Raw genomic sequence first — 17,103 nt, 5'->3', positions numbered from 1 at the left:
AGCAAGGACTTGAACGAATTGGTTAAGGAACTATACAGAGAATTTTATATAGGTTATAATATTATCCACGCAGAGAATTATGAGTATCTAAGTTTTCATAAAATAAGTTGTCAATTTTTATTATCATAAGTGTAATAGCAGGCATTGCATTTAACATTTTTGTATCAGCTAGAATATCAAGAGTATATTTTCTTTGACAAATATGTAAAATTTTCATGAGTTATTGCAATTTATAATCCAAGAAAGAACTTTAAGCATCCAAGATATTTTATTTTAAAAGCATTATTTGAAACATCTTTAATATTTTTCATACAATCTCCAGCTAACAAAATATCATCAATGTATATTAGAAAAATGATAAAAAAATGTTTTGGTTTCTTTAAGAAAGAGATACCTCTTAGGTTTAGATTGAATGAAATTAATAGTGTATAAAAAGAAGTAAGTTTCTCATATATATATATATATATATATATATATATATATCAGCAAAGAATTAATATAATTAAGATGAGACACTTCAAGGGTGTCCCACTCCGTATACATCAGTCAAGGACCCCTTACAAAGAGGACCTTTGGTTCTTGAGCACTAGGGAGCACATAAAAGGCTCACAAAAAACCTACGGAACAATGTAGTTTCACATCCTAAAAACTACTAAAAGCAAAAAAGCACTTTCCAGCAAAGTGTCATTCTAACTAAACAAGTAACCCTTATCCATCAAAGCAAGATTTTGGTAGCTTCAAAATTGGATGGAAGAGATTGGACAAATCACAACTTTCTCATATATATAACTGTTGACTTGATTGTATTAAATCATATATAGACTTGGTTAGATGAGATACTTGATTGCACCTTTATGGAGTAATTACTAGAGGTAGGTCAAGTAAACTTCTTCTTTCAGTTCTTCATGTAGAAACGCATAATCAACGTCTAGTTGTTCCAAATGTCAATCTTTAATAGCAACTATAACTAATATGGTTCAAATGGTGGTAAGCCTGACTATAGGAAAGTACATATTCGTATAATCTTTCCTTCACGTTGTGTGTACCCTTTTGCAACGATTCTTGTTTTTTATCTCTCGATTTATCCATCTGCTTTGCTTTTAATTTTGTATACCCACTTACAATCAATGAGTATTTTGTTATCATGTAGGTCAACAATCTCTAAAGTGTTGTTTGTTTCAAGAGCTTTGATATCAATTTCCATGACACACACATCCATTTTGGATGTTGTTTGGCTTCCTCATAAGAGTGTGGTTAGTTTTGTGATGAAATAGAAAGAGCATAATTAAGTTGTTTTCCTAAAAAACTTTTATATGATAAAACAAAGTCAAGAGGATAACATACAATGTTGGGTTTCTTAAGGTTCTTTTCATGAGGAGACAATATTACATGATGATGATAGTCTTCAAAGAAAAGCTAGAGCCTTACGAGTTCTAGTGGATCTTCTCAAGTTTTTAGTTTTTGTTCAACTATCATTTTCGTTGTTAATAACTTATATAGGATGATGAATCACACCATGTACATCCTCATATATGTTCTTGACAAACTTTTCATTATAATTTACATCATTTTGAGAAGATTTATCAATTATTTGACAAAAATTGGATTCATAGAAAATAACCTTTTTTTGATGAAAATTTCTGTGTCAATAACTATGTATCCTTTAGTACCATGTTTATAACTAAGCAATATAATAATTGGTTTTATTTTGTGATAACTTATGAAAAGAGATAGAGAGCAAGTTACATGATTTGTAGCTTCAATATCAAGAATCCAAACGTTCTTACCATTATTACCTTTATCTAATCGTTGTCTTAAGCTTTCTCCACTAATATTGTTTATATTGTTTAGACCCTTATCTTTCATCTTAGCAGACTGAATTCTGTAAACAAGTTGTTGTAACTCTTCTGAACTTAAGGTTTTTATGACTTATCATTAACCAATTTTCCTTGTGAGAATTCCTCACTTTATTCATTATAATCTCCATTTTTTTTATAGCATTAGCAGTATGGTTGTTCTTATCATGGTGCAAAGCCATTCTTTGAGTAACACTCGTCAGCGGTATGATTATAATTCATCCTTTGTGCATGTTGACCAACCAACATTGCTTATCAAAACTTTGATTTTAATACCAATGATCTCATTTAACTGTCTCTCTCGTTGGAGAATCCATAAAAAGGCACGGTTGATACCTAGAAGAGGTTCCATTAACATATTTGTGTTTTTGCAGTGCTGTAGGTTTCTCCTAAACCTTTTAAGAAACACATGGCGCGTTCTGATTCTCTGTAATCAACAATAATCTTGAGCAGATTGCAAGTACATTTTGCATCACACACACACGTTAGCAAAGGTTTTAACGAGTCTATCAAAGTCTTCAAATACGTATAATATTATGTCATAGTTCTTTCTCATTGTTTGATCTAGTTAATCTCTTTAAGAAAATCAAAAGCCCTAAAATGATTATTTTTAAAAAATCTTTCTATGAGATCATCCCATAATTCTTCGCATTATCAATGTTGACGGTGCTATGTGCTATCTGTGTAGCAAGAGTCGGTGTTATTTAAGAGATAACTATAATGTTGCATCTCTCCCAAATTTTGTAGAGTTCAATATTACACGAAGGTTCTGTATTTTCTCTCTCTTTTCGAATTTGAATTTATTCTTGGAAACAGAGATAGTTTAATTGTTCTATTCCAAGAGGAATAACTGGACCGTCAAGGTTGAGGCGTAACAAGAACTGTTATTGGGTTCTCTGAATGCCGAAAATAAGTACTAGTAGAGCTCTGTAATAACTCCATGACAGAAGGAGGAAAAACAAGACGAGAAGCAAGAAAGAGTGGAAAAAAACGAAAGAAGAGAAAGACGAAGAAGAAAATATTTAGAATAAGTAGTGGCAGTGGAGCAGAGCCGGTTAAAGTTTTTCATGATTGGTTCATTGGGTAGACGATGCTACAGTACACACTTGGGTAGACGATACTAATGTTCACACGAAGGGAGAGAAAAGTTGAAAAAATATATTTTTATTATATTAAGTATATGTTTATACAGATGGACCCGAGTAATATAAGCACAGAATGCCCAAATATGTGGACTGACGTATTAGAGGCCCAAACAAAAAAACACAACCAAATATCTTCCTTTGGGATGATACGATAGTTACTATGTTTATGTTTTCCTGTCTGTGGATTTGAAAAAACAAGTACGCATTACTGTTATTAAATAAACTAAGAAGTTTGGCATATATTATAAAACAATTACAATAACCATTTGAACTGATAGTATGCAAGCCTACAACATGACTACACACTACCTAAAAGGAAAATACAACTTCTAGATACATCTAAATTCCATGTATCAAATGCAGCTAGCTATATACCACCGCTACAACAAAAAATGATCCAACTATATATAAATACATTTACCCAAAAAAATATCAACATAAGTGAAAAAAGAATCTAAAAATTTTCTTTGTGAAAATCAAACTTGGTGGTGGTTTTCCTGGAAAAGTCCAGAGAAAGCCTTTTCAGTTCCCCAACCAATCCATGCGCCCCACAGTAAAAAACACCTGAAAAGCAGATACAAAATTAGCTGAGTAATGTCTCTGTAAAATTCAGGAATCAAATTCAAAACAAAATCAATATACACACACTCACACTTACCAACTCTTTGGTTAGGGTGTTTGAGTGCTGCATGTTTAAAGACATTGCGCCAGTTTGGTCTTGCAAAATGCGTCTTCACCCTTGTTCCCGATACAATATCCACACCATTTTTGGCATGGTGGAGGGACTGAAGCATAGTGATCAAAGCTGACCGAGCATCTCCTTCTTCGTAGACACTTGTGCAATAGTTGTGAAGCTCAATGACTCCTTCCTTGTCATTCTCTGCCACTTCATTCATCACCCCTTTAAACCATTCAAAGGAACCTTCCTCACGGGTAACCCAGTAGAAATAAGCTCGCTTGGTGGCAAAAGGTTTCCTCTTGTTGTCCTTAACGCCACTTTCCACCACTCCTTCTTCTTCGTCTTGATGTTGCTTGATATTGTTTAGCACGTCTTTGAGTATGCTAATCAAAGGGGTGGCACCAATTCCAAGCCCCACAAGAAGGATCACGTCATAATTTTTGTAGTCTTGTGCCGGAGCACCATATGGTCCATCAATTAATACACTTGGCATCCTGATTTTTTTTTCCACAATAATCAGAAATTGGTCATTTTGTCAATTTTAGTATCAGCCTACTCTTCATGGTCACATATCTCTTTTACCACACATTTAAAGACAGCTAAACAACATACCTTGGTTTGTTGTTGCCCTGTAGCATATCAGCTCGTAGAAGACCACTTTGGCCATCATTTGCTGGTTGACATGCCTGCATAAACCATATTGAGAATGTTCGATGATAAGCTCATGTCATCAGCAGATTAATTCGCAAAATGAAAATAAAAATGTCATGCAAAATTTACCTTGGCGAAAACAGATTTCAGTTGTGATGTCCAATCACCCAAAGTTCGAATGTGAACACTCACGTAGTCATCTCCCGGAGCTGATGTAATAGAAAAGGGATGCCTACAAATAGATATCAATGCCACATAATTAAATTAACTTTGTTCATGATCACCATCCTGGTAATATATGAAAAAGGGGAACTTAAATTACGTGCATACCATTCAAATGGGGAAACATCTGAACAGTTAACATATATATACTGGCCACTAGAGTACTTAAATCCTTGTGGTTTAGACACATGCAGTGCTAGAACATTTCCTGGGTACACAGCAACCTGGAATATTTTGTTAAAATTTCATTTAGCAACACATTTGATATCAAAGCAGAGATGGAGCGAAGTTGTTGAAAATATATGCACCTTGAGAATTCTCACAGATTTGTTGCCAGACCTAAACGCACGAAGTAGCCTTTCGCATCCGTATAGTATCATGGGAACGGCGAGATACATCCACGTCTGTCGTGTAACCAATTGAAAAAATCATCAATAAAGAGGATTTGCAAGAAAAAAGGGAACAGAGAATCAATAGAGGTACATGTCTGAGAGAGACCATGCACGTACCGTTTTCTTGTACCATTTTTTGCTAAGGTATAGGAAGTATCCATGAATGATGAAAAGCACATAGACGATGACAAAAAGGTGGTGGGAGTACCAAAAGGCATTGAAACCGGTGAGCTTCTTGAGGGACTTGGGGAGGTTTAGCCTGTTCCTTCGGAACCATGGTTGTGCCAAAATGAAAGCTATAGCCATAAGCACCACCATCACCACCCCAGTCCATCCCTCAGTTCCTTTCACAAACCACCAATAGTTATTGGGCCTCTCATCCCCAAAAAATGGTTTCATGGGCTCGTATTCTGCGTCCGTGGCATGCAACAACCTTGGGAAATCGCACGTTAGATGTGAAATCACATGCAATCCAACACCAATTGCAATGCCAGAGGCTACCACCTATATATATTTAAATGTTCAAGTAAGTAATAGAGTACCAGTAGTACAGTTTACTCAAAAAAATAATAAACAGTATAAGTTGTTTCTGTATGTGGGTCTTAGTTTTTTTTACCTTGTGAAAGTTGATGTTGTCATCAAAGGGAATTATTGCTCCTAGTTTGGTCCTGCTTCTGAGCCAAGTGATGGTGTTTCTGCATACGGGCAACAAGATCAAGGCCATGTTGAACTTGGTTGTTTCTGCGCCCCCCTTAGCTGTTGTGACACAGTAGCCCATGACATGGAACACGGCGCGGTGCTTGTATTGGATGAACTTCCAAGTGAAAAGACCAGCGCAAATAGCAAGCCACAAGGCTATTACCCAAAGGCGTTTCCAATTGTCCTGCACGAAGTATGCCACCGCCCGAAAGCCACGTTTGATGGGGTTGTGCTCCTTTGTAGGGACTAGTCTCTGACTCAGCATTTGGCTCAGCACCCTACTATCCGTGGTTATGTGGGTTGATTGTGCTGGCGCTTGCAGGAGCAGCATTTCCAAGTTGTATAACTGCGTGAGACCACAGTTTTACGTCAGGTAACATTTTTCATAATAATTGGACTTTCTCTTTACATCAACTCAAGCAGTAGACACAAGTTTTTAGAATAAACTATATATTGATGTTTGGGTAACTACTTCTAATGTATGAAAAATATGTTCGGTCGAAAATTATTAAATAAAAGTATAAGTTAAACTGAATTCAGCATACATATTTACTGACTCAAAAAGACGAGGTCGGGTTATTATATGAATAGTAAGTGCTTAATATTAGTTATCTAACCATTATAATGTTGATTATCAATCTTATGTGAATAAGACTCTAGAAGTTTCAAAAAATTGATAGAAGATGATAAATTTCAAGAGTAAATCTAAAATTTCATTAGGATAGAAGATAAAGTACTGAATTAGGTTTGGTCATATAATTAAATTAGTTCTTATCGTTATATCATACATAATTGGCGTGAACCAAAATTTAGGGAATAATTGTAGGTTCAAGTTTTGTTAATTGATTCATATATCCCAAATATTTTTTAATAGAGAAGTGCAGCCTAGGTCCAGTTTTAACGAGGCCTATCAGCCTGTCAGGGACGATGGATTGGGTACGAAATTTTTCAGCAAAAGAAAAAGCAACCGAATTGACCAAGACAAAAAGCACCCAGTACCAAAGGCCAATCAATAATGCAGCGTACCAACCGAACGTAGGAATATAAAAACAATGACAAAATATAAACCTTAAAGTATAAACATATAAACACCACCATCAAACCATTTATGAGGCCATTTTTCTAGCTGATTAACTTATTTTGTTCTGAATTTATGAATGGTGTAAAATATAAACCTCAATGTATCCAAGGTTGTCCGGATCCAGCTCCTCCATGATAAGGGCAGCATATTCCTCTGCACGTTCGAGTAACTTTGACAACTTATTAGCTGAAGCACTTAAGGTGATAATCTGCAAAATGAATCATACAACTATGTTCACGTCTCTCCACAACTCCAATTAAAAAAATAAACAATCTAAAGCAATTGAAAATTAAAATTTTAATCTGGAGCCATTAGTCATTTGGTCCAATGGTCGCTGAGTCAGTAATAATTGTCTTTCCTTCAGGATTTGAGTATCCCTATTTATCCGATAAAAATAAAAGTAAATTTTTTTAGGAGTTCTTTATTGGATAATAAACTCTTACCTCTTTTACTTCTTCTTCAGTGATTCGTCCATCAGCATCTTTGTCCACCCTGACATGATTTAGGTTTATTAGTAACCAAAAGTGCATGTACACCTTAATCAATGATGCAATATTTCTTACATTTGGCTTTAAAATATTATTTTATTTTTATTATGATAGAGCTGCTTTCCATTTATATTTTTATTATAGTCACCTAACCTTGGTTATCTAATTATATACACATGTAACACTGTTTATTTGTGTTCGGTCATTTGCCACTTGGGAAACTTGAATAGTGAGTCAAATAATTCGAACAGTTAGAAAAGTAAAACAAAAGGATTCATGGACGTCATTGATACTAACTACATATATAGTCATCAAAACTAATTACTGAATCCAACAAAAAAAAAGTGTTGTCACTTCAAATAAGAAAATATGTTTAAATTTTCTAATGAAAGATAAAAAAAAAGCAACTATAAATAAATACTAAAAATTCGATATCTAAGGATGCTGACAAAAAAATGTAAATAGTTTTAATTAAACATGAAACAGTTGCATGGAATTAGCATTCATATATCGCAATCATCAACCCTCGTTATAACATTTTCTTATCATACCCTAATACATTTTAATCAAGTAATTAACACACGATATTAAATTACGACACATGATTTCACATGCAGATTCCGTGAAACGCGATAATGATATTTGGAAGTCTTACAGAGAAAAAAATGATCAACGGAAATGATTTTCTATATAATTATTTGAAAACTGAACGCCCTACTTTGACATAAGTATAGTTCAACGAAGAAATATTTGTATACACAGAGCGCATATATAATTTGGGCCATTTGTGGAAGCAGACAATCCGTCTCTTTCTGCTGCCTAATTATTAGATTAAACAAATTATATAATATCTTCTGGCATGCATATCCTAAATAAGTAGTTTTTCACTACAAGAGCAAAACAATGAGCTGTATAACAACATGAGCTTCCAAATGAAAATGAAATTATAATTAAATAATAGTACAAGAGATGATGATCATGGAGTCTTACATGTCGAAAAAGGTCTGAAGTCGTGAATCAAAACTCTGATCTGTAATTTGCTCCCAAAATTCACGCAACTGGTTCTTGGTTACGGAAGCTGATGTTATTCCCCGGCGACGAGCTAATGCGTCGAATAACTCACCGGCAAACTCCTTCGATTCCGTCATCCCTTGTTGTCATCAAAACTCATAAGTTCCAGGAAAAAAACTAATTTCTAAAAACGAGTTTAGTGAGTACTGCTATAGATAATAATTTATGATTGTATTTAAACTAAAATGTGTGTATATGATATGATACCTATGCACTGACTAAACCGAGTCTTTGGCAATTTTGCGTCAATGGCGAACTCATCGAAGCGCTTCTCGACCAGTGACCAACCTTCAGGACCTGCAGCGTTTTTGGTCATAAACTCAAGGCCGCGTAGGGCACGAGCAGCACCGGATTTGCTACGGTCAACTTTATCGAAGGTCTTGTTCGAGGTCATGCGTTTGAGTTCGCGCGAGACCTGTCTGAGGCGGCCGGAGAAGGAGGAGGGCCGCATCTCGAGGCGGCTGGCGAGGAAGGCGGTCTCGGAGTCGCCGCCGCGGATGTTCTGGACCGAAACGGCGTCGTCGCGGACGTCCAGCGTTATCTCCACCATCTCCTCGTCGTCCTTGAACCTGGCGCTTTTGTTCTTGCTGCCGTTCCTCTTGTGGCTGGTAAGTAAAGGCCCGCTGAAAGGCCCGCTGAGAGGCCCGCTGAAGCCCACTTGCATGCCTCGGCTTCCCGTGCTCTCCGTCTCCGACCATGACTCGTGTTGGTTTTCGTGAATCTCCATATTTCCACTCCCAAGCTATAATACGATGAAGAAAGTAAAAATGGAAATTGTATGTATATGTTTGTAAAATTTGAATAAGAAATTGGGGCAATGGAAGGTGAGAAATTGGAGTGAGGAGAGAGTGTGTATGTTTATATATAATGCAAAGAGAGAGGGAAGGTGGAAAAATGATATAAAATGGGAGGTGGGATTGACATGTAAGTCAAATAATGGGGGAGGTGAATCAAGGGGCGCAGTGGATATTGTTGTGCTGGTTTTGTTTTCGGACACGGAGGATAGTTGTTGGGATTCAAACCCTTCTTCTCGTGTTCAAACCAAACCATATGCACAACAATTTACACTCTTTTTCTTACTTCTAGAAATGGCTAAGAGAACCTGCATTTTCTTCTTATTTTTCACTAAGCAACACACAAATTCCACTTTCGAGTGCTAAGATAAGCTTTGGGAACAAAATATTGCGGTAGGCCAGAGGAGCGAAAGCGACACTATTATATTTGCCTCTTCCTGCTTCGCTATCTAGCACACTATGTGCTTACATTCAAACTCAGATCATATCATCTTCCACGTGTGTAAGACCGTAAGTTCTTTTTGACGTTTTAACAAATATCACTAGTAACCAATTTTATGTTATAGAGAAATAATAATTATCAAATTAATAAATTAAAAATTATAATTTATACTTTCGTTAGAATCAATAAGTACAAGACTATTAAATAGTATTTATGTTTATATTGAAAAGTAAATTTTAAATTTAATTTAATTTTATAAATCAATTAATTTATAAAATGAAAATTTCCGACCACTCACGGATATGCAGAGATACGCAACAATTATTATTAAAAAAAACAAGTATGCACGTGAATATTACTATTGAGGATAAATTGGTATCTTTTTAAATAACTTCCGCAAATACATTATTTTCATAAATAATCTTGAATCATTCTTCATCAATAATAAGTTATTTACCAAACAAAGTGTAATGAATGGAATTTCAGACAAACTCAAGTGTGAAATAAATAAAAAAAAATCACTTAAATTGGATAGAGCTTTTTCATTTTTTTATTACATTCGGTTCAACCCAGATTATCATGTTGTATCGAGTTAGGTTAAAGACCTGGAATTATTTTTTTATTAAAATTATTAATTTCAAAACATTTTTTAGATTTCTAAAGTATATATTTCCTTTAAAATAGATTGTATTATTTCATAATTAAATATTTTAAATAATAAATTTAATTAATACAGATTAAATAATTAACATTTGTATTATATTACTAATAATAATTATTTTATAATTTTGATTGAATTGATTTTCAGGATAAACATATCGAATATAATTGACTAGAGTTATATTTAATTTAAATTAAAGTTAGATTGAAATGTATATTTAATTAAACATACAATTAATTTAACGAATATTCCACAAACTGACAAATAAAATAACAACAATCAGATGAATAACCTTATTAATAAATATAATTATTACCATTGTTGGGTTCAAGTAAAGATAAAGAAACTCCACTAATTTAAGGTTTTATACAAGAGCCAACTACAAAAAAAGACGAAAATTACATGTAACTTGTTGTCTTATATAAAGACAAGTATTGAACACACCACATGTATTTTATATCAACTTTGTTCTTCGTAACGTAAACTGAGAGATTGACTTTTTAAAATACTGATCAAATTTAAGTTACCACAATATAAAGAAAGTTATTAAAATTTTCATTACATATCCAAACTAATACTACTCTAATTACATATCCAAACTAATACTACTCTAAAATAAGCAGACAATTAAACCATAACAAATATTCATCAAAGTCACAAATAAATAACAATAATTAAATGAACAGCCTTATTAATAATGATGATTAATTGGAGTAATGATCAACTTACAAACATATTAAATTTTCTAAAGAAAAAGCTAACGCAAAAATATAAGAAAAGTAAGTTTTGTATTGGTTGATATAGGAAGTCTACTTCTGGTTAATGTATATGGGTTGGGATACCCCTGAAGTATCCCCTTTAATTTTATTTATTCTTTGCTGATAAAAAAAAAAAAGTTTTGTATTATTTTTTGTTTGATTAATGATAATTCTTGAATTTATTCTGGTTAATGATTTGTAAACTGGTTGCGTTATTGCAGTTAATGTCATTAATTGTGGTTGTAGTTGTCTTGGTTCAAGTGAAAATTTGGTCTTGGATTACGTCCAAGTCTCTCTCTGGTTTGTTCTTCTTTTCCGAGTGGTGTCTCGAACCTTTGGTCTGTATGACGATGGTTTCTTGAATTATCTTTTAGCTCAGATTTTTTTGGTTGAGTTATGATTGCTTTGTAATTCTAGGCGTCTGGCGGTGTGAGTGTTGAGATGGAGTGTCTTAGGTATTTTATGTTTGTATAAGGGTTAGACCACCCCTAAAATGGTTCACATTTATTTATTTTTTATTGCCGACAAAAAGAAAATGCCATTAATTGGATTAAAATTTGCTAGGTCAGTCTTTTACTATTGAAGACAAAATTTATTGTTTTTATTGTGATTATTATTAGTATAATTATTAAATAAAAGTTTTCCTATTACATATCACTATGCAACTTGACATTTCAATTATGTTGACACCTCAAGTAACAACAATCATTTGCCATCACATGAAAAAAAAAATATTATTAAAAAAGAAAAAAAATACAAAAATATGAGGGATTAGACCAAAACTCACATGTTAACAAAAACGATACATAGGTAAACTAAAAAAATTCTAATAACAGGCTGTATAGTAACCTATTATACCAATGAAAAGATTCTTTATGAATAAGTCCCAAATTAGCTAATTTATCAGCACACGCATTTCCTTCACGAAAAATATATAAGTAACCCTAAACCTGATTTTTCCACAGTAATTAAGACAAATATTTAATCGAAGCATTCGAGTAACATTGATTCTATGATTATTATAATAATAATAATAATAATTGTTGTAAGTTAATCATGTAATCTTTTATCAAGTAATGTAGTTGAGGAAAGAGGTATATATGATACAATTATGTTATCAATCTCTAAAATGGTTAAATATTTTTTATGGTTATGGAGTAACATACAATATATATACATTTATGTGGAGAACCTTATCCTATGCTCACATTGTATTCATAGTATCATTAAATGACAATGACTATTACTTTGCTTAGAGGGAGAACTTATTGCACATTTAAAATTGGAAATTCATGTTCCTATTTTGAAAAACTCAACTTGGAATATTCATTAAGGCATTAAGGTATATGGTGGTTGTATTTCATATTAAATTTTAATTATTTTACTACAATAGACTATACACACTTTTACAACATGATCTTTCTAATGACATGTAATAGGTAATGACATTTTGGTCTATCTATTGTATATCATACCAATCTTCATAATTACTCTACAACTTACATTAACTCCAACGTTTATTATTTTACAAAGTTATAATCAACAAGTAATGTACATTATATAGATTTGATTAAAACAAGTTGTCTACACACTATCAATAAATAAGCATCTTATAACCATTACTTTTTTTAATCGTAAAACTAATTGTCATGGCCTTATTAATTAATTAATTAATTAATTTCTATGTTATCACACATATGACCATTGGAAGCAACCTTAACAACCAGAGGTTTGCTAATTAACTTTTATATAAGAACACAACCTTTAACAACCATAGCTTTGCTAATTAACTTTCATATAATCACATGTGTTCTTGCTCAAGTTTAGAATTATTTATGTTAAATTTTTTTTAGAGGAGGAGGAGACACGTGGAAAATTCTATATCAATGACATCAACACAACACTTTCAATCTAAAATTTTAATGTATCATATATATCTTAAATTCTTAACAATTCAGTTAAAGTGCATAAATGAAAATGATACACTATTGTGTTTTTTATTGAGTTAGACAAACTAAATCGTTGTAAATTCTATGAAAACAAAATCTTATATTATTTATTTGGATGACAACAATACTTTATTTTTATTAATATTTTTTATTATAAAAATGATTTCATGTTAGACATTATTATCCAACTTAACATCTTAACTAGACTGACCCCTCAAATAACAACCATCATCTGTCATCACATGAAAAAAATATTATTAAAAAAAATACAAAAAGATGGAACTACATATTTTAAGAAAAATAAGCATATATTTATAAAGTTCTTCTTTACCCATATTATTTTATTTATATAATTTATAGTTAAGATTGGAGATTTTATATAATTTCTTCCCTTATTGGATTAATTTATCTCTTTTAAAGTGTATTGAAATTAACATTACAAATAAGCTCTAGTTAAGTGTATATTGATAAACTTAAACAAGTAATCAATCATAAAACAATAAAACTTACTTGATAGTACATTATTTTAGATTTTGTTGCAACAGCTAACTATTTTAATTTATCATTGTAAAACAAAGCTTTTAACTGAATTTATCATATTATTCCAACTAATGAAATGTGTTATATATTACAACGCCATTATTAATCAGTTCTCTGCTTTCTAAAGTGATTTTGAATTAGCTAAAAAAAATATGAAGTTATTTAGAATTCATCGTAATTAATTTAATAAATAATCACTATTAACAATGTGTAGATAAAAACATTACTATTAAAAATACTATGGTAATTTGTAAGAGATTTAGCTCTGCCACTCCACGTATCTCGCATTATATACGTTCAAATACTTTATAAATTAAATATTTATTTCACAATATATGTGTGAAACACTAATACAATTTTTAAATATTGAATTATATGTCTTTTAGTAAAACATGTTGTAAAGAGTAAAATATTCGTGTTTTGACCCTGTAAATGAAAGAAAACATATTTAGAAAAAATATAGTTGATTTTGATAATAATAATAGAATATATAAAAAAAATTGAGTTTATGTGTGAAACTGAGTTAGAAGCTACCCAAAATATAGCCTAACACCTTCAGATTAATTATTAACGAATTCAACGTTATTTAAAATATATTATAAAATGTAGCAGTTCTATCGTATATGATAATGTTCATATTGTCAAATCATGTTCAGCAAAAGTTTAGTTAGGATATGGTTGATTAAACTAAAGTTTATGGTTTGGTACGAAATTTTGGAGTTTGACCAGTGGAAACTGTTACTCCTGGGACTGAATATTACGTCTATTTAATTTATACTGTCTTTTATTTCCACCATTGAATATCTGCTTTATTTATGGTGAATGTGTCTGATAGTTACATTCAAAAATTAATATTCATAATTACTATGATACTTCTGAAAAGTTGGGTACCAACCCATTTCATACTCAAGAACAAATATCTTTAGCACTTCCTACATGGTTTCTCTTTTCACACGCCATTCTCAAATTTTGCAAATTTTGTTAGAGATCACACGCTCCATTAATTAAACTTAGAATCTATTTTTTTAATATAATATCAAAATTATTAAGAAATTATATTAATCTAAATTTATAAAATTTATCATATCACTATTATCAGACTATTTATAAATATTCACATAGTTTTAATGTAAGAAATATGTTAAAAAAAATATATATTTTATAATATATACAAGATGGGTAATTACTTAACGAAAGCTTGAAGTCAAGAATAATAATTATCCCCACATGTGCTGTATGAACTCTAAAACTGAAACTGGATAATTAATTATATAACTTAAGAATCGTATTTTAGTATTTGTAAGATTACAAAAGGACGTTTGATTTAAAGTCTTGACTTTAATATCCATAATTGCCTTTATCTAGTACTTATCGTTGAACGTATTCATTAAATACTAATTTTATTTTTTCCTTAGCACACTAAAGACAGAACTGCACTATGTGTTGTTGCTGACCGAGACAAAGAAAAGTCAGATATTTCTTTCACTTTCCTGTTGAGTGCCACGAAAATATTTCCATATTTTAACCTTTGAATTACGTGTTTTTAACAAACTTTTAGCGTATTTTGATGAACTCGTGATAGCAAGATTCAAACACTAATATAGATTTAAAATATTTATTAATTAGTTATTTTAGCTGTGTTTTATATTTAATATATAATCTTATATTATTTAAAAGTTAAAATAAATGACATTTTATATATATTTTTTCTTAATTTAATTTTTATATATTTTATTTTCTTAACATAACAAACTCTAAATTCTAAAAAAAATAATACTTCGGATTTTACGGATTTTAGATACATGTTGTGTATTTTTATGTATAAATTTTAATATTTTTTTATATTGAATGAAAGTATTTTCAAAATTTGCATGATTTCTTGTCTTCCCGTGATATAAAGGTACCCCCTCTCCCAAAAAATTGATGTCAATGAGAAAGTAAAAAGCTCGATGAAAAATCAAAAGCTGGAGTTTTCCGCGTATTCTCTTGGAAAGTCAACATTCTCTGCTTCTTATTCAGTTTGCGTTTAAATTAATCATTTTTTCATAAAACAAACAACCCTTTATTTGTTAAATTTTCTTGAAACATAATAGAATAGAAGATTTGAAGAACTTGTTGAGATGGGAAGAGTATTATGAAACATGAAGCACGCAGTGCAGTGACCACGCACTTGGGGCTGTACTTATCGGAATTTGTCTAAATTGAATGGAGATATTTTGAAATTAAAAAAAAAAAAAGACACACTAATCGTAATGTTGTTTGGATGAGTGTTCATAATGTGATATTCAATGGAACTTGAAATGATTAGATTTAGATTTATTTTCAACTTTTTCTGAAAAGGACAAGCACTAATGACCCCTTCAAAGAGGCGGCGTAAAAGCGCGTTAGAAACGGTCAAAAGCGAAACGACTTACGTGCGTCACAATTGCATTTTTAAATTTCTTTCAATTCATTTTCTTATGTTATTCCTATGACAAGTACTAAATATCTTTTACAATTTACCCAGAACATTAATTTATATCTGTCTTAATATATAGCAATTGTTTGCTCTAAAACTGCTCACAAAATTGTTGAAACTCATCGTCTAGTATTTTTCTAATTAATTTTTATGTGATTATGTATTCAATTTTTTCTTATTCATATTTGATTACTAAACGAGAGAAAACACATTATATTATTAATTAATAATATTTATTGTTTATTAAATGAGAAAATTGTTGAGTAATTAGTATTTATTTGTAAAATTATAATTATTGTGAGGCACAGCCAAGTTGGAGGAGAGACGAAAGAGATGAAAAACAAAGACGTAGTATTCTGAAGCAATGTCAAACAATGAAGAATGGTGATGGTAAAATTTACAGTTATATTGGTGATTTTTTGTTTGTTTATGGTTTATTGACGGATTTTATGTATTTTGGTTTGTGATTTCTTCTGCATTTTTTGTTGTGGTGGTGGGCATGAATGCTATGCTATGCACCTTCTTAGGTTTTATTGATTATTTTGTGTTTTTTTTTTTTTGCTTTAGGGTTTACATATTGACGATTTGTGTTATGCATTTGTTGATTTTTTTTGTTGGTGATCGTCGTGGTTCCTGCATTATTTGTGGTTTGTTGGTTATTTTTAGGGTGGTTGGTGATGAGTCTTCATCCATCCCCAACAAAAGAATAGATTGATAACCAGAATGACTATCAAACTTCACATCAACTATGTAAGGATGACAATCGGGATGAAATTGATCCAGTAGGGGAACTGCATTGTTTTTCACAACGACCGATAGTTTTCCCATCCCCTTGACGACCTTCCATGAAAAAGAGTTATCATGCATAGAATGAATGTCATCGACATGCTCAAAATATGATGGTTCACTCTTTGTGGGCATGACAAATTGATTTGATCAAGTTTTTTGGATCCTTTTGTTTTCACTTTATCCACTAATGCACACGTTAATGTCATATTTGTGTAGGTTATTTCACAGAGCTTGCTCTTAATTGTGATTTTACTTGCAATGTCAACTTCTTTAAAATGACGTCAAATTCTTATTGGATAGACAACTCAGATGATGAATCACATGATGACATATGAAAAGCTCAGTCTAGTCCATAAAGCATGAACTTCATTTAGTGATATGATATTCAGGTCATATCCAGCTAATTCACAAGCACATGGTAAACCGTG

General features: G+C 31.6%; 1 protein-coding gene across 1 annotated transcript; it reads right to left on the bottom strand.

Annotated features, from left to right (window-relative positions):
* Window positions 1–3,212: 3,212 nt before the first annotated feature.
* On the bottom strand, window positions 3,213–9,529 carry LOC137830030 (respiratory burst oxidase homolog protein B). The gene is made up of 12 exons (XM_068637113.1): window positions 8,492–9,529; window positions 8,204–8,363; window positions 7,169–7,217; window positions 6,820–6,933; window positions 5,562–5,990; window positions 5,063–5,449; window positions 4,862–4,957; window positions 4,662–4,777; window positions 4,461–4,563; window positions 4,293–4,366; window positions 3,660–4,174; window positions 3,213–3,565 (listed from the first exon to the last, which is right to left on the bottom strand). Exons 1-12 carry the CDS (start codon window positions 9,009–9,011, stop codon window positions 3,456–3,458), a joined length of 2,673 nt encoding a protein of 890 aa, XP_068493214.1. The 5' UTR covers window positions 9,012–9,529; the 3' UTR covers window positions 3,213–3,455.
* Between the last annotated feature and the right edge of the window lie 7,574 nt (window positions 9,530–17,103).

Source organism: Phaseolus vulgaris, chromosome 7 (genome assembly GCF_051622355.1).
Source record: "Phaseolus vulgaris cultivar YP4 chromosome 7, ASM5162235v1, whole genome shotgun sequence".
NCBI classification, from domain to species: Eukaryota; Viridiplantae; Streptophyta; class Magnoliopsida; order Fabales; family Fabaceae; genus Phaseolus; species Phaseolus vulgaris.
The sequence above is the reverse complement of the archived record's forward strand: the minus strand, read 5'-3'. Positions and strand labels throughout refer to the sequence as shown.